At 39.3% G+C, this 19,753-nt stretch overlaps 1 protein-coding gene across 1 annotated transcript in view; it reads right to left on the bottom strand.

The window, feature by feature from the left end:
• The window catches only part of nbas (NBAS subunit of NRZ tethering complex), a 157,896-nt gene that overhangs the window by 16,386 nt on the left and 121,757 nt on the right, over positions 1-19,753 (bottom strand). Inside the window, exon 50 of the mRNA XM_020642042.3 lies at positions 3,846-3,985. Within this exon, the coding sequence (XP_020497698.2) occupies positions 3,846-3,985 (140 nt within the window). The remainder of the gene's footprint in view (positions 1-3,845; positions 3,986-19,753) is intronic.

Below are 19,753 nucleotides of genomic sequence, written 5' to 3'. Positions count from 1 at the left end.
TCACAGCCAGCCACCTTTCATACTTTGAATCATGACTCAGTTTATGACGACCGACTTAAGGATAAGCTTATTCAGATTGCAACTCAATATCCAGAACAGCCTCTTGTGCTCCTCACAGAACCATCTCTGCACGCAGACTCACAATCTCACCTCCACCGCATCAAGGATTTAATGCTCGATCCAGACTGAGACAGAAGGTTAACTTTGTGTCTTGCACACGGAGAGGTAACTACCTCAAGTCTTAACAAGAACATCTTAAATGATCCATTTGAAGGTTAAGTTATTCTGAGTTTTGTATCCCAAATTATGACTGCCTGCGATGTAAAACGCACAATGGGTACAGATCAGACCTAGATTTTCAGGCTTTTTCTTCAAAGCGCACAACACAGCGTTCTGCAGTTAACGTCTTTATGCACGCTGCAGCAAATTAACTTGAGACATGTTAATGAGGATGACTAAAGAGAGAAAAGAAAAAACTAAATCCATAATCAGAAGGCAACTTTGTTCTCAGTGTGCAGTTAAAAGAACTGATTATAGCCGGCCGTCCCGGCAATGACGCTTTGACTACAGCTGTTTATGCTACAAAGTCAGCGGAGTGTCTGTGAAATCCAGGAGTGAACTCGAAGCAACTGTGTCATCCAAACCTAATCCTGTGTCTCCTCCTGCTTCTCAGTTGAACAGAAGAAAAGCCAGAGAAGAAGCCGGCTTAACACAACTCCACTGCCTGATAAAAACACAGCTATGAGCACATTTTCACGCTTGATTCTTGTTAGTTACATTTTTTTTTTTTTACGCTGAATTAACTCTTAAGAAACATTTAGCCCTTATTTTGAAAAGTTAAAGACACTGTGAGGACTTTTTAACTGGTTATAAAAAAGACAGAAATGAATATGGATGCCTCTTTATGACGTAAAAAGGAAACAAGCCCATTAGCAGCTCACTATATCTACAGTATATTTTAAATCCTGGCAACACCTGCTGCTGGGGTAGGTGTCTGATAAAGCACAGCAAATATTTGCAATTATGAATTAGTATATTTTATTTTGGGACTTTTATCAGAGAGGACAGTGGATAACGTAGGATGACATGCAGGAAATGTTCAAACTATATCTGCTCCTTTAATTCTTTGAAATTGTGTATTTGATGAAAGGCACCCAACAAGAAAGACTAACTACAACGTGTTAAGTGACGCCATTGATGATGTCATTCCGAATCCTTGAACTCTGTGTCTGGCCCCTCTTGTAGATGCAGATTAACAATTCATGCTGGTAAGGACTGAGGTACCTCTTATATGACCGGGTGATAATATGAAAAGACAACATAATGTATAGTCTGATTATGGTGTAATGTCTATCTTAAACTAAAAGAGCAAGTATCCCATCAGGCTGGCTGTACTGGCTTTAAAACTGATGCATTGGTAATCAACACTTGTTCATTAAAAAAACAACAAAGTCCTCGGAGTCTATAAAGCTGACTTATACACAGCTATGTGAATGCCCTTGTGAGTTCCTAACAACTACTGGAGAAGAACTCCACTTTATATTGCAGCGTGAAAACAGTTTGAAACGCAAGTCTGATTTGATTGAGCTGGAAGGAAAATCTCAACTACATAACCCCGTATTGTCTCGGCGGCCCTCAGAGCAGCGCTCACTTTTAATCATGAACAATGGAGCAGCAGAAGAGCAATCACATCATTAGGTACTTATCGATAATAAAGCCAACACTTGCTGTGGCTCATAACACGCAGGCTGGTACAAGCAGTGCAGAGCCTGAAGGTTTGTTAAGATGCCTGCATTTATTTCCAACTCTGAGAGTCTATCTGCAATAAATGTACCTGAGCCATTAAAGAACTATTGTCTCTTTCTGCTTTTAGTGAAACGCACAGAAGTTTTCTAATAAAGGGGACAATGTGTCCTAGATTTTGTTTTACAACAAAATACAGTATGCCACCTTTTCAGAAGTTCTATGGTTGACTGACACGCACTGAAAGGACTCAGTGAAGTTATTTTAAACTTACATAAAAGGGTTTTTGGAACAAAACTTGTGAAATGACACTCATTTAAATTATTGACCTGTTACAGACATTCATTGAAGATGCTAAGAGGGTACCAACGCATTCTTAGACGAGGCAGAGGCAAAAAAAAAACTAAATTGACGACAGGATTGGTATTCTGCACAGAATCTAAAATAGTAAGATGAATTAATCTCCAAAAACCTGCCAATGGAATTTTATGAGTAAGCAGACTTTAATGAAGAGAGTTTGATGAAAAGATCTGTATAATCCTCTGGTGTATGAGTGAAGGCTAAAGCTACAACCACTGATTGGTAAACCTAGCTTAGCATTTAGACTCTTCTGAGTTAGGAACCTATCAGCTTTGGAATGAAGAAGATATAGCCACTAGCCACGTGCCGGTTGTTAATGACTTTGTCTCCTGGTGTGAAGAGTCTTTCTTTGAGCTCACAATCTCCAAGACAAAGGAGATGATCATAGACTTTAGAGCCCATACTCCAAAACATCAGCCCGCAATTATCAAAAAAAAAACAGGCGGTTGAATAGGTGGAAACCTACAAATACCTCAGGACGATAATAGATTCAAAACTGACCTTCGAGAAAAAATGGAAGGAAGTCTGCAAAAAGGCGCATCAATGTTTGTTGTGTCTGAGGAAACTTTCCTGATGTTGACAAAACCCTGATGATTTTGTTCTACAGAGCTTTCATTAAATCAATCCTGTCTCTTTCTCTTTTTCCATGGTTTGGTGACCTGACTCTTGGAAAAAAAAAATGCTCTCAATCAAATTGTCAAGTGGGCAAGCAAACTTATAGGAGAGTCTCAATCCAACCTGATGGATATCTATTCTTTGCAGCTGCAGCGTGTGGCAAACACTATTCTTAACGACAGCTCTCACCCCTTAAATGGGGAGTTTCAGCTTCTCTGCTCTGGCTGTTGATTTTCTGCTCCTAAAAGGAGAACAAAACACTACAGGAACACTATTATACCTGTAGCTATAGCACTGCTGAACAAAACTAGCACAACATGATGCACTTTAACCATATCAGGATATTTCCAGCTTCTTAACAGGCGTCTGTTTGAGGACTTCTCCATGACCAGATGTAATAGATGATGTTTTTTTAAAAAAAAATGTTTCCTTTAAATTGCTTTTATATAATATGTTAGAAACCTTGAACCTTGAACCTTGAGAAGCGTCCAGTGTTGCCAGCAGTTAGGATAAAAGCCTTCTAGCCGAAGACGTCTTTTTCCATGCGTTGCCGTGTTTACAGTCAAACAACAAATGGAGTTGGAGTTAAGTGAGAACTGTTAACTGCACGTTTAAGTAGATTTCTGTTAAAAGACATGAATGAAAGTTAGAAGTTCACAGCTCAAAACAACAGCAGGCAATGTTTCTATTCTCCCAATAAAAACCAGAACACTTCCAATATGATAATCTGGTACCATGCCAACACATTCTGCATTTTTCATGCAGAATCTGAGTGAGATTAGGCTCTTCAAAGGGAAGAATAAGTGAAGCGCAAGTTATGTTTTTTCACCCCTAATTTTGCAACACTTTTCATTTTTCAATTCATTTTTCATTTTTTTTAAACAAGCTTAAATGTCCTGGAATCTTTAGGCAAAGACATGCTAGTCGGTTTCTCTCTGTTTCCAGTCTAAGCTAACCTGTTGCTGGATGTAGATTAATAACTCATGGCATTAGAACGGTATCAGTGTTCTATTTCAGCTCTTGGCAACCAAAGGAATTAGCTTAATTTCTGAAATTACTAAGGTATCCATATAAACCTGAAATAATCTGGATGAACAATAGAATGCAAAAGGAGACATTTGTCTTACACTTCCTCTTTCATCATGGGCGGCCACGCTTGGAGAAGGAGAATGAGCAGTTGGAGGTCCTCCCACTTTTGTGCAGTTTCCAGCAGCTCTTGGAAGAGGGCGTATCGCTTTCCTTCATTCTCAACATCTTCAATCTGAACCTGAGAGGAAAGGCAGAAACATTCACACCAAAACGTTAAAGTCCCGCAGTGAAGATGTTGATGTCAAAGATCCCTTTAGGTCACGGAGCATAATATCAGGTGAAAAGAAGAATGATCAGGCAAGAGTAACAATTCCTTTGTTGTGAATAAATATGATGACAAATGCCAGCGTCATTGACTTCGAAGTGGATTGCGGCAATCTATTATCTTGGCCACTTTAACGGCAACAGAACAAGGAGAGCAGCTTTCAGGTTTGGAATGAATCACGCTCTCGATTGTGATAGCAAAACTTGACAACCTAATGATTGCCGAAGAGTTTGTGGGCGAGGGATTCAGCCAAAACAGGACCAAGAATGAAGAGAGCAATCACAAACACTCCATCTACACTTGTGACAACACCTTCAGGCTTTAAAGAAAGGAGGGAGGCTTCTTGGGTAATGGCATATTTCACTGAAAAAAAATGTCACCAGTGGCAAAACTTATTCAAAAGTACTGCGAGAAAAGAAAAATAAAGAAAGAGAGTCTTAGAAAAGAGAGTGAAAAGGGACGGGGGGGGGGGGGTTAATGTGGAAAAAAATGAGGGAGGCAGAGGCGGAGGGAAAGTAATTAATTTTCCTCTCAAAGGTTGGCTTCTAGTGTGATTTTACAGTTCAGAGAGCGGCTGATTTCTGAGGGGAAAACTACAACCTGCCAAGGCGAGGCTGCAGCGAAGACAGGCCCCGTCACACACAAACACACACACACCACATACACACATGCACACATGCACACACACGCAGACACCGCACACTCACACACCCCCACACAGATATTTGACACACACACAAACGTATATATCACTCGCAGTCAGGCTCATAAAACACAGTTTCAGCCTTCGCTGTGTGACCAAATTTATGTGACAGGATATCCATGTAGAGCCTGGTGATATTTCATCACTGTAAAGGTCTGTGTACAGTCTAATTTACCATTCAGACACTAGAAACTAGATGTGAATAAGCCTGTAAATACTCAACTCTTCTTAAGCCTTCTTTGTCATTATGAACAGTTTTGTTATGAAGCTGGATCCTTAAGGAAAACATTCCTACCACCTGCAACAGTCTTATATTTGAGCTTGAAAAGATCCGGCTGTCCTATCAACACAAATGAAATGAAATGCCCACATTATACATTTCAATTGTTATGTACAATACCGTGATATTTATATACATTTTAATTTCCTACCAAAGTAATGTAATAAAGAGCTTCATGAAGATGCAGAAGGACACAATAACTTTCACACGTGATGCCTCTTTATATTTTCTTCAATATAATACTTTTTTCTGCCATACTGATAGAAAATGTGTAGTGCACTACACACAATGCATGTACAAAAGCTTAAACCCTGTGAATTGGAGTTGCTTTCTTCCAGGACCTAATGCTAACCTCAAGCTGCATCTATACAATTGTTGTCTACCTCTGAATTAAACTGCCCTTTAAATGAAACTTACCGAGGAGGTATGAACCAAGAAGCCACAATAGAGGGCTGTAGGTAACTCGTTTTATAATGGATCGGTCATTGTGCACTCAAAAGTGAATCTAGTTCCTTGGCAACGAATGGCTGAACACACAGATCTATGTTTTTGCACAACATGTAACTGCTTTAATAGCCACGGGGCAAACATATGAAGATCTAAATTTGCTGCAAACAGTCTTTAAATCTTCATTCAGAAATAGAGACTTAAATCAATCAATTAATTCAGCAATTAGCTCACATTAAAGCTCCTGTGATGAACTTTTGGTTAATTGTGATTCGGTCACGCCTCATGAATAGATCAGTACCTCTCTCTCTCAGGATCTGTAGTGTTTTCTGAATAAAAGTCTCTCCTGCTTCATTATAAATCAAAAGTATCACCTCATTGTGAATCCATGGAAAACGTTGATAAAGCCTGCTGTCAACCACACTCTCTGACCCCCTTGTTCGCTTTTGTAGACTGCTGAAAGGCAACAGAATTCATTTCAGTTTAACAACCAGCTATAAACGCCTCACAGTAGCTTTAAGTATCCACCCTGTTGCTCTCACAGTTGGTGGACTGGTCTTTAAATCAAATTATTCAGGTTTTATTTTTTCTCCATGAAGAAGCTGTTTAAGACAGTTTGACAGTCAAAATGACAAAAGCAGTAACGATGATCCTGAAACTTGATGGTTAGGGGAAAGGAAGAACCACAAACACATGTTACCAGGAGGTTAAAAATGAGAGCTCTACTTCTCATTGAATCATTCATTTTGTGATGATGTCATACAAACCTAATTCAATTTTAATCATCCATATGCTGCACCACTTTCTACCAAAGAGATACCTTTATTGGCGAGCTAACGCTAACAGAGTTAGCTGTATAACACGGTTTGGAAGTTAGTCAATAAAAACATGATGAAAGGTTAAAGTAAATGCATAAAGATACGGCTTTTTACTCCATTTTACGTTCAGTGTTAATAAAGAATTGGTTTGATAATCTTCCTTTGTAAAGTATCTTACACCACCAGATATTCTCAGACTGCTGTGCAGGTAAACATCTTGTTTTTATCTAACAGCACATGCAAATAAGTGGCAGCACAGCAGAACCATAGTTATAGGTGCAGTGAGGCGCTTTATGATGGGAGATGGAGAGACGGATGAGTATAGCTGAAGCTCGGGACCCTCTGGAAATGGAGGTCAGTTGGAAACAGAAATGGAATCTTAACTACCTTTAAAAAATCTCTGAATCCAATCTAAAGCTCTCAAATCCATCACTGAATGTAAACTGCAACCCAACGCTTGTTCATCACTAATGCTGCCATGCTATCGTGAATATTGAGCTCTTCCTAGAAGCACTTTGTAAAGATCCATTGCCACAGTTATTCACTATCTTTGAAATTTCAAGGATACTCAAGACCAGGATTGCTTGGTACTTATTGTTGTGCATGTTAAACCCAAAAAACAAAAACAAATATAAATTGCACTGAACATCTAACACAGAGAAGTACACACCAACATACCACATCCTCAGCCGCATACTGCCTACAGTAGACCACAAATTACATCGCTGCCAATTACTTTGTGGCTGTGAGGCTTTTATTTTCTTAACAAGAGAGGATGGTAATTAATTATGCCTCGTGATTAAAATCAACATTTCCTCCGTGGTGTTGTACAAAGAACAGAGTGCAAGAGGACAGGAGGGCAGAAAGAGGAGAGAAGAAGGTACACAGGATGCAGGGCGAGGGGAGAGTGTTAGCTTAACAATTAACAGAGAAGTGCTGACACATGAGATTCAACATAAAGTCTCTCTGTTAATCAGAAGAGTATAATACACACTGTGGTTAGCTTTCAGTGCTTCGGTTTGTATTTTTTAAAATCTATATCACTTTACACTTCCCTTTTAATCAATCTGGTTTCAACACACAACTCAAATCCTCTCCGTCCCCATCTGTCCATCCAAAGATCACTTAGTGAAGATAGCAGGATAGATGCTAATCATCATTTTGTTTGCAAGGGGTCCACATGAATCCCCTGTTCTTCAGAGAAATGTCATCTCGACATAACAAATACCAATTGTTTGCCACTAAAACATTTCAATCTGAACAACTTTGTATTATTTCGCCGTATGAACTGGATGTTTGAACTTTCTACTTCATTCAACCTTTATTTATTCTCGAGAAATCATTGAGAGAAAGAGTACAATTATAATAAACAGATGACAAAAACAACAAAGACAGAATATAACAGATTATAAGAACAGAAGAATAAGCCAGTGGAGCGGGCAACTACAGTTAAAAACATTAACACTCATGAGTACACTTAGCTTATCAGAGTCACAGGCGTCTTTATTTATATCCCTTTGGCCCTGGGAAATTGAAAATAAACTGAGATGTTCCAAACTAATTTTCATTTTTTTGTAATGGTATACCAATGCCAGGCAGTAACATTTGGCAACAGTCTTTTTCCAGCTTCTAAAATTGATTTTTGGACTTTAAATAACTCACAAAAAATAAGTCTTGAGTTGAAGCTCTTTTTTCTAACCACTGGCTACACCAAAAATCCTAGAAAGTCGGCTGTAGCTCTCAGAGGCTTAAAGATTTGTCAGTAGCTGCTGAGTTTTTAAGATTGACCAATTCAATACATGTTTGGGCAATTCATAACTTCATGAGAAAAAGCTAGTTTTAACTTGTAAAATCTGGACTAGTTTGCCTTTCATATTGAAGTACATTTCAATTAAGTTCAATAGTTGATTAAACTTCAGTGTTATTATTATGATTATAATAACAAAAACTGCTGTTCCATATAACCGTTACAAATATGTTTATAAACCCTCATCCCCACCCAACACAAACCTAGTTATTGTCCAGACAGCAACATGTAAGCAAGCTGAACACCTGATACTGAGAGGTCAACAATAAACACATTACTGTGTAAAAAGTATCTTGCTGGACAGAGAGCAGCACAAGCAGTGAGGCATTGAAGCTCACACAGATAGAAAAAGCTGCAAGCTCACACTGCCTGTAATTCAGGTTTCAAAACCACCTTTTTTTCTCTCTCTTTTTTTTTTTTTTTTTACTGCTGGAGAGAAAAGAGAGCCAGTAAATTATGCCGACCACATGCTACATGCTCACCCACTGTGACTAGAAGTAGCCCTGCTTTCAGCAAAATCATAGAATGAGATACTGGAAGCGAGAAAAAGCATGGGAATAAAGTAAATGAAACATGACAACTGGTGTTTCACCAGCAGCTAGATTATTGCTCTCAAACAACCTTTTTACTTTCCGACACAGGAAAAAATGAAAAGCTCAGCGGATGCGGGGGCTTATGTTTACACGTGTGTAAAGTGATACTGTAAAATGTTTACGGCGTTCTCCCAACTGCTGTGTTTGTTCATGAGGAGTTATCAAATTTTATGACCCCTGATTGCATTAGGAGGCATTATGTGGTCATTATGGGGTGTTTTACTACATTGACATTGGCCTTTTGTTTTCCCCAAGATGCACATAAACACTTTTATTACTAAACAGCTGGGGATTCAAATTCTGTTCTTCCTCCTAAACTAAGAAGACTGACTCAAAGTCATCACTTTCAAAGTTTTATAAAGACGTACAAGAACTCGGTCACATTCACATTACTTTAGGACAAACAGCAATTACACAGTGTGTTGTAGTTTGTCCAAAAAAGCTTGTGTAGTCAGACAGGATATCTCTCCACTGATTAAAAACTGCAATGCAGTCTAACCCTACTATCAGCGTATGATAATAAAACAGGGGATAAAGTGTGTGTGTGTGTGTGTGTGTGTGTGTGTGTGTGTGTGTAAGAGAGACAGAGAGAGATGGGAGCTGCTTGGGGCAAATCGATACGCAGAGCACAAAACTGTCAGGAGACACGTGGGTGAAAACACACACAGATACACACACACATAGTTCAGCAAAGGATAAAAATGGAGATGAGGTATTAAAGACTGCAGTAGTGTATGTCCGTGTGTGTGTGTGTGTGTGTGTGTGTGTGTGTGTGTGTGTGTGTGTGTGTGTGTGTGTGTGTGTGCGTGTGTGTGTGTGTGTGTGTGTGTGTGTGTGTGTGAGATGGAGTGAGTAAGGGCTAGACAGATGAAAGTGGACTCATCTATCCCTCCTGAGACTTTCTTTCCCTGGATTTAAAGGAGGACACGCATACACAAATGCACAAACATACACACATACACACAGAAGAAGATATAATAAGGTCCTTGCAAACAGGCACGCAGGTGTGCACACAATCAAAAAGAATCAGCCGAATGCCACTGAAATGACTTCAGTAAACTGCTGTGAAATAATTTCCTCCATATGTCGCAGTCTTTCCTGGAGGAATAAACTCTCTCTAAATAAATATTCAAACATCAAAGCGTTCTACTGTAGTCCTTAATATTTGAACTGCTTTCAACACGCCGCCAACACTTGAAGGTAATACTGCAGATAATTTCACACACAGACAACGAGAGAATGAAGAATGCCCTGCAATACAGTTAAATCTTCTCAGGTAAACACTGAGGGAGTGCATGCTGGGATATCAGCCCCTCAGCAGCATTTTAATTTCAGATTCTAAAAATGTTTGTGTACAAAAACAAAACGGGTCAAAACGTGCTTGAGCCATTGCTTCTTTGATTATCTAAATGTGATGGTCAAAACGGTTAAATAGGTTCTTATAATGGCATTTTAATTGATATATGATATATATATACTGTATATAGCAAAATAATATTTTAATGGAAATTATACATTTGAATATGCTATTGATTATGTACACTGTTTGAAAATTTAAAAAACACACACATACATACGATAGGATGCTATTTTTATTAGGAAATAAATGGCTATACCTTAACAGAACAAACATTACTGAATGAATTAGGGTTTGAAGTTTTTTCAAAATAATTATTGGGTGACTGGAGACTTCTTTTTTTTTAAACTAAGGATGAGTTTAAAGGTCTAAATGAATACCATAACACTGACACTGGGTCAAAACACTCATTTTCTCAGCAAGGTGTACCACTATGTCTTCTTAACTATCTTCCTCCGGTCAATTTTTAACCACATCATGTAAAGCTGTACACTAGAGGCAAAATGTGCGCTCAGTGGAAGCTTCAAATTTGAGTAAAGAAAACATCAGCTTGTAAACTGTCCTGGAAATCTGTGCCGACAGAAAAGATCCTCCCTATCAATCAATTTCACAGCATTGCCATAAAACTGTTGTCAATTTTTATTTGGAACAGACACTGTGCCAAAATACACAGAAAGTAAGGGGCTCCAGATGAAGTTTTCTGGCTGTATGCTCTAATTCTTAAAGTGTCAGTTTTATAAAAGGTGTCATATAAGCTTGTACTAAATCAAGTATCAGCCTGCAAAATAACACAAAAAGGGACAATGCTCCTTAAATCAAAGAAAGGTAAATAAAAGATGCACAAGAAAGAAACTGCAGTCTATATTAGACATTACATTGGGGTTTTCCCTTGCATGTCGACATGTCATTGTGTAGGTTACAAGAACATGAATGTCCAAGGTCAAGCCCTCACATAGCTGCGGTGAGTTACTACAATATAGGTGAAAGGTGCTGGCTTTCAACATGGAGTCAATATTCCTCTTGTGGTTTACCTCATGTATTAGCACACATGGAGCATGATGTTCCTGTTGGTATATTTACGCTGTCCATGGTCCTGAAATGCTTCTCTGGAGAACACAGCTATATTGTGTGGGCTAAAGTCTGTTTCACCACCACAACTAAATGAACTTGCTGATAAATGATTTGTCCTATGTGATCCCTTAATATGCATTTGTTCTTCATTGTGACTTACTGTATCGTTGAGATATTTAATCAAATATATTAAAAAACATAAATACAAGCGACATCCCAATTTTAATGAGAACTCTGCACAAGCACTGACAGGAAAGATATGTGCTTCAGTGTATAAAGACGAGTCCACTCTTTACAAAGATAATGGCCAATTTGTCTTAAGACAATTCTACAATTCATTTAACAGACGCTTTCCTCCAAAGCGGTGTACATCAAGGAATATGTACAAGCAAGTATGTAGAGAGGAGGAAACCATGTCAGTTAGTGCTACTGAACAGCTTTAAGTCCAATCAGGAAGTGCACAGAGGCAAAGTACCTTTTATGTTTACCAGATATCCAACAAATTAGTGGGAAAATGTTATTTCTGGACTCAAAACAGATTTTAACCTCTAATATTAAGAAAGAACATTTCTGAGAAACTCATGTCGTTTTACTAATCAAAAAGAAGAACGTCTTAAAATGCTTTATTTCAGGAGTCCAATAAGTAAACCTCAGCGATATATAAACAAAACTGACTTGTCCAAACAAACTTTGTATAAATAATAAGTTCATTATCTGTTCCTATTCTTAGCTTCAACTTTAGGAGGAACCTCAAACCTGAATCCTAACAGGATTAAGATCACACTGTCTAGTGTGACTGTTTATTTTAGCGGTTCATTCAATCATTCTTTAAACCTTTGTTTAAATCTCAAAGAATCATTGAGGGCATGCCCTCATTTTCAGTGATGTCGAGAGTAGAAGAAAACAGAATAAATATGCACAAACAGGAGAAGTACAAATAATGGCAACAACACAATTACAGTTAATATTGTTTTAACCAAATGCATGTGATCGGGTTGAGGTGTTGAATAAACATTAGGGCCCGTCATTAGCACTTAATGATCAATCTCACAGGAGAAACAGATGTGTAAATACAAGGCTGAAAGATTCAAAAGAGCACCAACAGCAACCCGTTTCTAGCTGTGTATATGTGGCCCCTGATTTATTAACCGAGCTAACATTAAAAGAAAGTAAAACAGTTGTTTGTCATGAAACACTCAGTGAAGAAGACTTTGTCTATTTCAAGCAGCACACACTATTCATTCAAGGCGTGAGGCGATTGCTTATACAGTCGTAGTGACTAAATGGATCACAGTCAAGATGAGAACCCGTCCATCATACGCCCCTCAGAAGATTACAGTGATCGATCAATCAGGCTTACACATGGTATGTAAGCTTTACCACAATGAATCAAAAGGTTGATGTGTGATTAAAAACAGAAAACCTGAGATATTTGTAGTTTGGAAATGTTGAATACAAACAGCTCAATCATTCACAATCAGCAGGGGAATAACTCCTGGCACTAGTGAGACACAACTGTCGGTGCTGTGGTTCAAGCTCAAGGTTGAAGTTTGTGTAAAGTTAGATAATAACAACTTGAACTTTTAACATCGATAACTCTCATCAGAGGGCTATTTTAGAAAAAGAGAACAGAGTCAGAGCTTCGACTGAGTGCTCTTGCAAAACACCTTGTGACTGGAATTACTAATGGATCACACTTCTATGGGTCAGCTTCTCTTACTCAGATATATGGATGAGATGTCCTGATAAGCTTGTTGCCGATGTCTGCACCGAATTTAAGGTAAAACATCCAGCGGTTTCAGAGATAATTCAGTCTAAAGCAAATCCTTGAACTGACAGACGGACATTGACATTAATGGGGCCGCACCACCAGCTGGGCCAAACCTTTGCCCTCACAACATATATGAAATAAAAGCCATTCTGTGTGTTGCGAAACCATTTACACAACTACAAAACTGGTGTAAGTTGAATTTGGAAAGACATTCAGATCACTACTGGAATCCTATGGGAATGTTGAATCAGGCTGCTGGTACAGATTGCTTCAAAATAACACAGTAATGGAAAGAAATTGAATAAAAACAACTTAGGGACAATTACAGCAGAACTTGTCTTCATGGCTGACAAGATGTGACCCTGTCACTGACAGTGACCAATCATCACTTCTACACCTAACACTGTCGGACAGGTTAATGATCAGTGCTACCACCACTGTCTCCATTGACAGCTCTCCTGTCTCCCTCGTCACATCTTATTACCACTGCCAATCATGAAGTGCTTTCAATCCCACCTCTCTATCAAAGGAGGGGTGGCAAATAGAGGATGGCATTTTTTCTATTTAATATTATGACATGGAGAATGCTCTCCAGTCAATTCTTTCATATCATGGTGTCAGTTAAAATGGCCATCACCCATGTCTTTCTTCAGGTAACTGTTAGCTGGACATTAAAGCTTGTCATGACTTGCTGTAAATGATTTGAAGTTAAAATGTTGTGACTGTTGGTCCAGTCGGAGGAATAGCTTTTTTTTTTTCATCCTGAATTCTATTTCTTGCCCTGATGCATACAGCTCTCCAGGAGATGGCCAGGGTCTTGTTCAAAGGGGGATACTTGACCCAGTCCTCCTCTCTCCTGCCAACATTTTCCATGAATATTTCATATGGGTTTCCTTATTTACATACAATACATACTTCCACCAAAAGACAGGAAGCATCAGCTAAGAGGTTGAACATTCTCCGTCTAGCTGGTAAGCATAGTAGATAGACAGATTTAAATGTCTATAAATAATACCTTCTGGTAATCTGACGCAAATACCCCCACTTGATCATGTTTTGGAAAATTCTCAAAGAATGCAAGGGGATTAACAAACAAAGTTATTTCAATTATTCACCCATCATAGTAATTAAAGGTATTTGTCTTATGATAGGCTGCTTGTTTCATATTTAAAATAAATATATTTCACTTATATTTTTGTTTCATATTAGAATTTAATTTCATAGACTCAACTTTTGGCTAAAAAGCAGAGTAGCTATGCTTGTGATTCTGCCTTCTGCTTAGAACAGATAAGAGCTTGCAGGAGTTTATCTTAATTTCTTTTTCTTCATTGAAGGCTTAATTGAACTCCTGTTTTATTCAGTTATTTGGTAAAGTAAACTTTTAATGATGATAAGTGAGCCACAATAGCAACTTTACTATTTAAAGAACTGTTTAACTGTGTAAGGAGAGTGAAAGAAACACATTTTTCTCAAAATGATAATATAAAATGAGACAGACTTTATGTATTAAAATATGTTTTCAGGATATTATATTTTGTAGACTCACATTCTGGTACTAACCCAAATCTGACAAGGCATGTACCATAGGTACTGTTGGCTGGTCAAATCAAGCAAGGATCCCTGACACTGTAATTCTGCAGTAATAAAACTTTAACTTCTGGAGCTTCTTCCAATTCTAAAGAATGGTTGCAAGCAAAACCCCCTATTAAATTAAGATGTATGCAGGTAATGCAGGTAAACAAAAATATTTATCAGAACTTTTCTTAATCTTTGGTCGGAATTTTGCACCTTGTGATCCCATCAAGGAATATGACACATGAAAGTGTTAGCATCTCAGAGCTCAAGTCAAAGATGCATAATTTCTTCCTGAATTTGTAAGAGCTGCGTGTTTAACACAAGCAAACTTTTGCCCCCATCAACAAATCTGCCTGATAATCTTCTCTGTGACTTGGCAATTATCTCAGTCCTTGACCTGAGATGGCGGAGGGGGAAAAGGGAGGGCGGGGGGGAGTGAGGGGTAGAGAACAGGGGATGTGGGCATGTCAGTGTATCGGACTGGGAGAGCCGGCGGAGCCGTGGGATCCAGAGATCTCTGTGTCTGGCCTTTACTGAGTGCACTCCCAACGAGCTCATCAATATTCATTGACCCGCACAGGCTAATGTCCCCAGCGACGATCAGAATAAAGTTGCAGAGGTCGCACACTTCACAGAGGGAGAGAGAGGCCGGAAAAGCGAGGTAGAGAATCAGTGAAGTGAAGAGAGAGAGTAGGTTTCAGACAAAATAAGAGCAAAGAGAAGCAAACACCAAAAGGGCAAAGCCTGGAGGCCTGTAGGGGGTTAGGGAGTTTATTACGACTTGAAAGTGAAACACATTAAACATGCAGAGGAAACATAAGCGCAGAGATAAAGACAGGCACGCTTGTAGAGAACAAACAAATGCACACACACACATCCCTGTGCATGTCAAAGTATGAAATGACATGATGAGTGCAATAACAAATACAGCTTCTCTAACCGCTCCCTCTGTTTTTATGCCTTTTCTATCTCTCTCCCTACAGATCCACGTTGTATGACATGACACCTGAGTATACATAATGGTACATGCCCCGGGAGAGGAGGAAGAGGAAGATAAGAGACAGAAGACAAAACACAGAAGGGGAGTGGAGAGAAAGAATGAGCAGATCAAGGTTAGAGGGAAAAGAAAGAATAGGTAGATTGAAACCATCTTGAGACTTTCCTGCAGATGTCGATATCGAGCACACACACACACACACACACACACACACACACACACACACACACACACACACACACACACACACACACACACACACACACACACACACACACACACACACACACACACACACACACACACACACACACACACACACACACACACACACACACACACACACACACACACACACACACACACACACACACACACACACACACACACACACACACACACGAGCAGATTAAACAGTATATTTTAATATTAAATCCAATTCTGCCAGGACTCCAACCTCTTTTTAATCATGCATGCGTATAGGGGGCTGATGAATATTCAAGGTGTGAGGGAGGCCAAAGAGAAGGGAAGAAGCTACATGATGTGACATGGGTGCATTAACAAAAAAAAGACACATGCACTCACTTAAAGCCTCTGGTAAATTGGCTTAAAATGGTAAAAAAAAAAATACTTATATTTCTACCAAAATTCAGTGTCATTAAGCATTCAAAACACTCTTCATAACTGTTAGAAAGATATGGGTCAAAGGTTCAGAGAAGTAAATGCCACCTGAAAATGTTTAACTTCAATTGGCTTTGGCCTTCCAAGTCTTAGTTAACAGTTAGGATACACAAGTTAAGTAAGCTGACATGCCCCTATTTGCTTTACAGCTGTGAATTCAATGCTCTGTTGTGTAATCGACAGGTATTTAAAATAAACTCACCCACCCCAGCTGTCACAGAACCCCTTTACCTCAAAAAGATCATCAATGACTTGAATTCAACTCCAGAAGGAGAAAAAAGATCATCTTTTTCCTTAAAGCTCTTGCGAGTGGTTTTTCAGCAGGTAATACGACAGACCACAAATAAAACGGATGTATTTTGATGACATAAGAGTATAAAACAAAACAGACCATCAGCATACAGCTTGACTGAAAAACACTAGTGATGATGTACTGCTAAATTTGACCATCAAAAAGTCAAACGACGTTATTGTCACACAAGGATTTACTTTGATTTCTTGGGACTACTGGATATGATGCCGGATCAGCACATTTGCTGGCATACTTGCTGATTTCCTATACTATATTGTAGGCAGTATTGAAGGCCAATACCAGTTCTGTTATTGGTCTGACCAACTCTACAACACTGGATGTAAACAGTGGACTAGCTGCTGTGCTGTGTGACCTTTTCTGTGATTTATTGGCAGAATTATTTGTGTGATTGAAGCAATTATTATCAAAGTGTAACCACAATCAATTCAAACCCAATATCAGCAACGGTTGCAGAAAGTTCAATGACAACATTTGAGTTTAAGACTGAGGTTTTTTTCGTGCCTTCTGTTGAGTGAATACGAATTGCTCATTTGGATTTCCAGGGATGTTAAAATGAGTATCTGTTAAGCAGCTAATATGTAACATTTATAGACAAAATCTAAGATGTGGATGTGAGGGGATAGGGTGCACATGCTCTGGAGGCTCTGGTTCTCAAAGTAAAGCCTTTACTTGGAGCTACAGCGCAGAAAAGATCATGCCAAAAGATAATGGTCCAAGGGTGCCCCCCACGTCCTGTCAGATGTTACCATCTGTCCCTCTCCTTCTCATATGGCTCTGTGATGCCCACTGCTATCACTGCATCTGTCCTCCGGCTCTTTTCTCCTTCTTTCTCCTCCTGCCTGTCTCCCTCTCCACATTCCTTCTATTCTTGTTTGTTTTATTGCTCTGCCTCCCCTCTCTGGGTGTTTTTTTTTTTTTGGACTGAATCATCAGTGATCCCACCGAGATGACAAAGTGTTCTGCTCTTCTCTTCTGGTTGCAAGTTAAAAACGGAGCATAAATAAAGTTTCTTCAAAGAAGCCCAGGGGGGATAGATAAAAGCTGCCAAAACAAGTGGAATTATAGCTGAGGTTTGGCTATCAAGACAATGACCCCTGACCTGTTGTATTAGGAGTGTAGCCATAAGATAGCTCACTCAAAACCCATCACATTTATTATTTATCTACTTGGAAAGAGACTCCACTCTCTCTCTCTGTTCTTGTATGAGCCTCTCCCTGCTTGTGCACTTTCATCAGACAAATACTCCTCATCTTGTCCATCCGGATTCTCCTCTTCATGTAGCCTTCAACTCTGCAAACCTGTCATTTTTTCATTGAGATCCCAAGTGGAACAGTTCCTGAAGTTCCCATCTAGTTTTGAACTTTTGAGTATTGGATGTAGACAGCGCGTCCATCGATTTGTCAACATATAACAAATGTGTTTTTGTGCACCAGAGGAGCAAAGTGGCATTGGTCAGCCGCAGCAGCAAGAAACACATTGTTCTGTCAACTGCGACACTCTCACTTATGTTTCTGTTTGTTTTCCTGTCAAATCAAACAAATGCTGTAGTTTGCCATAAAATGTTTGCCACTGCAATTGTTTTTTCTCTTCTTTCACTGTTGTTTGTCATTGAGGGCCAGGGCCAGTGCTTATCCTGTAAAATGATGCCTCGACATTCAAATACATAACATGTGGAGAGGGATATGTACACTACGGCAGGAGGGGGGATGAACATACATGCATGGTTACGTTAATTTATTTGAATGCATGCACAATCTTGGAGAATCACACACCAATGCACACAGCTATATGTCCAGGTCTGTCTCTGTGTGTGAGTCTGAGGATGTGTGTGTGTGTGTGTGTGTGTGTGTGTGTGTGTGTGTGTATGATCTCCACTCTGTGTCCAGAAATGCAATTTTCTGCTTAATTGGTGCATACAAAATGAGTATCACCATCCTATCTCTTTACAAAGAGATCCACAAGGGTGGAGAGTATGAGACTGAAAATAGACCGAGAGGAGAACATGTGCAAGAGACAAGTAAAAAAAAGGGTAGTAGAACTATAAGATGATAAATTTGGCCATGCAAAGACACTAAATAAGAGGGAAGCACATCCAGTTCTGTAGTAAAGTAAGTTCACAGAGTGATCCAAATAACAGCCTTACTTTGCACAAAATCATATCAGTTTAAAGCAGAGAACTGATCTGAAAAAACTAATCAAAAAAAGTCCAAACCTCTGAGAATAAAGGGGATGCGTTTGTTGGAAGTTAACCGAAAAGTTAAACCATGAATAAAATAAATCTCCATCAAAAATTTCAAGGAATTGCAAGAGCAAAAAAAAAAAATCCCATGTTTTTCAAAGACAAAAAAAAATAAAAAATTGAAGCTTCAAAAGGCGGAATAAAAAGAAATGGAAACATGTCCTGGGAAAGTCTAGGTCTGGATTAACGTGTTTGGTCTGGAGGCTGTGAAGCTGCAGACTGGAAGCTGACAGAGTGCAACAACACAGCCTGTTCTGTTCAGCTCACTTCATCCATATTAGATAGACTGCACTCTGCAAGGCCAAACAGCAAGGCAACAAAACAATGTGTTACCGCAAATGATCTGTGACATTGACAGGGGGGGAGAGGGGCTCGTAGCATGAATCAGCTTTCACTGTTGATGAGTTTCGATGATGGCTTCTGATGCTCATGCACGCATACACGCAGGAGTGCACACAGGGGTGAAGACCTTGAAGCAATGGCTGACCTCGCCGTCTTAAACTGTGTGTGTGTGATTATTTGCGTGTGTGTGCTACCCTGGTATTAATACAGGACTTATTTCCCATGCTTAAACACAAAGGCCACAGTTGACAGGCCATACAAATAACTCACATGTAGTGTTTCACATATACATTTGCACGTTCATGTGTTTGCTTGTAGATATCCCTTCTTTGTGTGCACAATGCCGCACACAAATGAGCCTAAATATATTATTATTAGTGACATAAAGGCCAAACGCACAATACACACACACAGACAAAACAGACTCCCCGATCTTGACAGTGGTGACATTTGGATGGCCTGCTGTTATACCTCATCATTCAAAATTAAGTCACAAAATCTATCCCTGGTTTCACCTCGTATGCCCTCCCTTCCTCTCCTCCCAGATCATCTCCCTCCCTCCTCCCCACAGCCTAAATGTCAGCATTTCAATTAGGCTCATTAATACTTCCCTTTTTAGGTGTCGCTGTGTGTTACCCCGCCTGAGTGGTGTGTTGGGAGGATGTGGGAGGTGAAGATCTGAATGCA

The sequence above is a fragment of the Labrus bergylta genome, chromosome 15, assembly GCF_963930695.1.
Source record: "Labrus bergylta chromosome 15, fLabBer1.1, whole genome shotgun sequence".
Lineage (NCBI taxonomy): Eukaryota > Metazoa > Chordata > Actinopteri > Labriformes > Labridae > Labrus > Labrus bergylta.
This window is presented reverse-complemented; position numbering and strand designations above follow the sequence as displayed.